The following is a 6,000-nucleotide window of genomic DNA, read 5'->3' on the forward strand; positions in this document are numbered from 1 at the left end:
GAGAACTGAACTTACAGTTCCCAAGATCAGTACCCAAGGATAGAGTGCCTCGAACACACTGAACCACCTTGCTGTTCTAGCACGTTGATACAATCATCGTGGAGCAGTTATTCAACTTCCATTTTTACTAAAAGATGAAGCAAACTTTTCTTTATATAATTGAGAGCAATAGCCTTCAAAAAAAATTTTTGAGAGAAATGCCAATTCAGCACTAGCAGTATCACAGTTTAGTCTGTGGAATTGTTACTTAGTGATTTCTACCAACTAAAAAAATATATATACACACACATACACATATATTCTCCATCAACTGTTACCTCTTTCTTCTGTTTGAACCACTGGTAATGTACAAATGGGTGTCCTGTTGCCCAACAACACAGCTTGACAACCTGGCCACAGAGCACTGCTTGAGAGTCTGGCTGTACAACAATCTTGATGCCTTTTGAAAGAGAATTTACGTGGAGGAAAGTTATTAGGATACAACTCAGAATTTAAATTTAAATTGTCCTCTAAGCAAACAAAGTTTCTGTCATTAAATATGCTTGAAAATAATCCAGGTTCTCTATATAAATATACAGTTTCATTTAGCCAGAGAACTTCAAGGCATTCAAAACTGTATTTCATTACACAAATCCATGCTTGAACCACAGAGTTGCAGGGGTTGGAAAGGACGTCTGGAGATCAGTCCAACCCCGCACTCCAAAGTGTTTTAATTTCAAGAAACCTAATTATCTCTTACTCCCTACACACTAAAGCAAACAGCACTTTCAGTGGCATCACGTATTCTTTCTTGGAAAAGTATTCCCACAACATACGTTTTCGAGCTTTGCTCACTCCAGATAATTTACATTGTTAAGCTTTAGCTACAAGAGAAGGCACAGCCTGAGGGAGGTTCAACACAGTAAGAGCTGGTTGAGCTGCAGCTCACTGCGTTTTTCAACTATTGCTCATGCAGCTTATTAGACAACATCAGTTTCCTCTATGGGTTTTGCTCCTGCAGATCACAGGGCGGGGGTTTTCTTTTCACCAATGTGCAAGGTAAAATTTTCCACTTCAGATTTTAACTGCCAGGAAATAGTGCGAGTGAAATTCTGATAACAGTCTGATACGATCCAGTTGTTTTCTTAACCCAGACCAGTACAGAGATCTAATTACAGCACAACCCCCACGACAGATCTGCCATTACAACCAAGGTCATAGGAAGAAGAAGGGGGAGGTGGGAGCAGAAAAAAGTCGTCTGCAGAGTTTAAGCTCACGGTGCTGGCAAAGAATGCATGAGCTTCTGGGCATGGTGCTCAGCAGTGCTGAGATGTCAATGCTTCAGTCTGATGATTTTTTTTCCTTATTATGGATGGTGCATGCTTGCAACAAAGACAGTGGGACTGTAGGTAATAACATGTGCTGGTGACGAGTCGCTGCAACACTGGTTATAGGGAAACACAGAAATAGCAAACGATACAAAACCACTTCAGTACCTTCTCATTACTCTCTGAAATTAAGAATCACATACAAAATAGGTACTTATACTAGATTTGATTTTCTTTAGAGGTTGGACTCCTTCCCTATTTTGGGGGAAAGCTGGTTCTTCATTATCATTTAATTAATGTGCTTTGCAGAAGCTGAAAGCATAGTCTGGTACAGCAACAGCATTCCACTTTACTGGGCAAATAATCTTATGTGAAGTGAACAGAAACTGCATGCAAAAATAGCTCCAAAGAGATCAGAAACATCCCAGCTCAGGACTGTAATTTGTTCCAAGCCTTCTTACTGTGCCACACCAGTTTTCTTTGCATTCCCCAGCTCTCCCATTTAACAGTTCAGCTGCACATCAGAATTTTGTCCAACAGAAAGTGCTTGAGGAAGAAATCATATCAATTTGATCAACAGGCTAAAACTGCAGCAGAAACACAAAAGATCAACAGACTGAAACAGAGACTGTGGCATATGGAAATTGTGTGGTCTTTATCTAACAGGGAAGTGGGCTCTGTTAGTGTCTCCATACACAACCTGATTCTGAAACAGTTGTCAACCCTGGGAGCTACTCCAGCCTAGGCACAGGACTTGAAAATTCCTTGCCTATCTTTTAAAACAACTTCCACCTACAGCCTAGCTCTGGAGATTGATAATTTAGACTTCTCATTTAATACTTTCTCTGCTGCTTTTCTGAGTCAAAGGGAACATGTCAAGTAGCCTTGAGCATCACAATCACCAACATTAAACAAGGCAAACAGGAAGTCTGAAATGTCAATTCAAGGGACAGAAGATTTGCCCTTTTATTCTTTATAATCTCTCCTGATTTTCATCATTGACATGTCTTTAAATATTTGAGAAAAGCAAATCATCTGGAAGATGGGCATCTTGTACTCCTTGGAGGTGTTACCACCAAGTTCTAAGAAAACTGACTCATAACTTCTGCACTGTTTCATTTATTTTCCTGCCATTCACATATTACATAGCTACTTCCTGCAAACACTAAAAAAATGTAATGGCTTAAAAAGAAAACCTTCTGACTCAATTTTCTGAGTGATACATTGTCACTCATAGGAATAGGATGCTATGGCCTTCTCATTACAAAAAAGAAGTTTAAAAGTTATTACAATTTTGCATGTTAAGAGGAAGAACATTGTCCAGAGTTAATGCAATGCAGCAGATGAGTCTGTAAACTCAGAGAGATTAAGAATGTCTGGGTCTTGATTCTGAGAGTCTATGGCTCTTAGAGGTCCCTTCTGCAGCTGTGAAACAACCTCTCAGCTTGTAACAGTGTGTGTGCCAAAGAAACACTGAAGTGGAAGCACTGATGTATCAGTATTACAACACTATACTCAAAAGCTCATAAATGCCTGAGTCTTTAATTGCATAAATTAAGCTGCTAGAAAATGGTCTAAAAGCCAGTATGACAGCCATAAAGGTCTTTATTAAACAACCCCACCCTAAAGCAATGTTCAAGCTCTTTTTGGTTTACTAAAACAAGTGAGTAGTTCTGAACTTTAATTTCAAGTGTATCACACCCTAAATATTTAAGTAAACTCACTGCAACTGTTAAGGCCTACTACTTCTTTCTGAATAGTTCAAAAAGTCTTAGCATTAAACTCCCTTTAAATACCTTTTGCTTTGCTTTCTACTGGTTCCAACTTGTCTCTCCCTCTAAGCCATCCAACCCTCCTTAAAGCAGGCGTAGTTCATTCCATCATGCCTCAAGGAGATTAACTTACAACAAGACAGACTATCCCTGCCTTTCAGAGCAGTTTTGGCAAAAGTCATATTGGCTCGTTCTCCTCCACACAAGGTACCTTAGCTATCTATGCACTAACACCCAGAATATGACATGACAGACATCTGCAAACTCAACCGTGGAGAGATTACAGGTCAAGCAAGCAATGTTTTGGCTCAGTGCAGGCACAGTTTAGTACAAACCTGAGTCAGTAGTATTCTTTGCTTTCATTCTCCTCCACCAACCACCATATACAAGACAGCACACTACCGCTGAACATCTCCACAGACAAACTCTTGGCTCAGAAGCACAATCCAGTCTCACTGATACAACACCAACTCCCCTCCTCCCTGCCAAGCCATCACCCTCACTGTGAAGAAGTTCCTTTCCATATCAGCGTAGAACATCTCCTAGGGGAGATGCTCCAGGCCCTTTACCTTCTTCATGGCCCTCTGCTGGACTCTTTCCAGAAGATCCCTGCCTTTTTTGTACTGAAGAGCCCAGAACTGGATGCAGTACTCCAGGTGAGGCCTGACCAGGGCAGAGTATAGGGGGAGGATTACCTCCCTTGACCTGCTGGTCTTTTAATACACTCCAGGATCCCATTAGCCTTCTTGGGCACTAGGGCACACTACTGGCTCACGGTCAGCCTGTTGCCCACCAGGACCCCCAGATCCTTCCACGCAGAACTCCTCTCCAACAGGTCATGTACAGATACTTGTAGTTATTCGTTCTCAGGTGCAAGACTCTACACTTGCGCATTCCTACTCCTCATTTTCAAGAGAAGCTTTTCTAACTTCCACGTGACTGAATTTCACCATATCTTCAAAGAGGACATAAAAAAGGGGCACAGTCTAGAACCAAAGCAAGAAGAATTTGGTCTGCATTCCTACTGTGTATGCCCTTGCATTGCCCACATCTCTGAACTTTCAATGAAGAAGCAAGCTGAATGCATTGGACAGCAGAAAATAATCTATCTCTTTGCTACTTTGTTTTGCTGCCCAATTATGAAGCTGGAATGAATTCAAGGTGAACTAGAACTGGTGTTAATTGAACACTTCCCTTTCAATTAGTGTAAGCTATGAAATGCAGTTCACAAAAACTGTAGCCTGAACAAATGGCTGGCAACGCTACTGGACTTTCTAACCCAGCTACTTCTGTTCTATAAACATCTCCCAAAGGCAGAGCTGAATACAGAACACAAGTTAGCAGAGAGAATGACAGCACCTGTCATACTCATGCAGCCAAGTCCAAGCCTACAACAATACTGCATTAAGCCTGCTTATCTGCTTGACCTACTTTTAATCTCAGAATCATACAAACAAATACCAGTTACTAGAATTCAACTGCTAACAGTGCTTCTACTGTAGAAATGAATGCTTCAGTATTTCTAGTGCAGAAAGCATGGTTGCAGTGGAAATACCAGAACAAACCAGAGCTGACCTGAATAGCTGAGACACTGGAGAGCCTCTGTGTGTTCCATAGCCTGCAGGAACTCCACCAGCTCCACTACTGTGCAGCCTCTGTCACCCAGCAGCTTCAAGAGGCTCCAGCTTGGGCTTCCTTCTGGCTCCAGAACTTTGAGGGAACACTGTTCTAAATCCAGGGGGCTGTAAAATAAAGACATAAGTCATGGCACAGAACTTCTCAATGCTCTTTCTGAAAAATGGAGTTGAGTTAAAAAGATTAAAAAAAAAAAAAACAAACACGAAAATATAGAGAGAAGGGAATGTCTTAGCTGATTTGAATGCATTTAAAGTATTTCCTTCACGTTTCAGAATTCCAGGCATTACAAAGCAGCATTTCCACAGACAGAAATTAGTATTAATGACCCGCATGCTATAGAAACAAGGACACCTGAACCTAACAATTCTACTTGAGAATTGTATTGAGAAACCTAGTTCTCACATTTCAATGCCTGAATAGAAAAACAAGTGTAGCACCTTTCATTTTCACCTGCCTGGTTCAGAAACAACAAGGATTGAGCCAGGAAAGCCCAGGAAGGCTGAGAAGCCCAAAGCAACTGTTAGATCAGTGACTGCTGCAGCCTCCTAGCAGTTCCGTGCATTTCCAGGTTGCCCAAGGAGGGCAACCTGTGGATGCCCCATCCCTGCAGGCATTCAAGGCCAGCATGGATGTGGCTCTGGGCAGCCTGGTCGGGTGCTGGTGACCCTGCACACAGCAGGGGAGTGGAACTGGATAAGCACTGTGGTCCTTTGCAACCCAGGCCATTCTGTGATCCTATGACTTACGCCCAGGTATAAACTTTTACACTTCTGGGCTTCAGTTATAAGGCTTCACACACTTTCAATCACAACAGGTAACACAGACAGCAAGGGTGTGGGGAGAGCTGTGGATCCATCAGTGCTTCATTTATTAACTCACAGTGCCACACAGAGCCGCAGGCAAGACGCTTGGGCTCATCCCAAGCCCATCAGCACACTTCGGAGCACAACCCAGCGGAAGAATTACAGCCGCGGCCCCACAAAGGAACCCCACTCAGGCTGCGAACGCTCCCTAGGCAAGACCTGGAGGAGGCACAGAAAGCAAAGCGAGCAGGAAGCGATGTACAGACAGCGACCTAGGAAGGAAAAGCTGAAGAAGTCGACCGCGTTCAGCCTACCGCACACCGGAGCGGCGCACGGAAGGCCGCCCGGAGCAGCACTGCCCAGCCGGCCGCACGGCCGGCCGCCTCCTCGCGGCCCCGGGACGGCACCCGGCGCCGGAGCGCCCCGCCGCGAGGCCCGGCCTCACCTCGTCCCTCCGCTCCCCGCCTCCCCCTCACCTCA

The 6,000-nt window shown here is 43.7% G+C and overlaps 1 protein-coding gene across 1 annotated transcript in view; it reads right to left on the reverse strand.

Moving 5' to 3' along the window:
* Window positions 1-6,000, reverse strand: part of MALT1 (MALT1 paracaspase) — a 30,487-nt gene that overhangs the window by 23,580 nt on the left and 907 nt on the right. The window contains exons 2-4 of the mRNA XM_042831139.1: window positions 5,597-5,630; window positions 4,655-4,821; window positions 318-439 (exon numbers count right to left, since the gene is read on the reverse strand). Of these exons, the coding sequence (XP_042687073.1) occupies window positions 318-439; window positions 4,655-4,821; window positions 5,597-5,630 (323 nt within the window). The remainder of the gene's footprint in view (window positions 1-317; window positions 440-4,654; window positions 4,822-5,596; window positions 5,631-6,000) is intronic.

The sequence above is a fragment of the Centrocercus urophasianus genome, unplaced genomic scaffold (genome assembly GCF_019232065.1).
Source record: "Centrocercus urophasianus isolate 14NV4802_14NV808 unplaced genomic scaffold, USGS_Curo_1.0 seq_35, whole genome shotgun sequence".
In the NCBI taxonomy this organism is placed as follows: domain Eukaryota; kingdom Metazoa; phylum Chordata; class Aves; order Galliformes; family Phasianidae; genus Centrocercus; species Centrocercus urophasianus.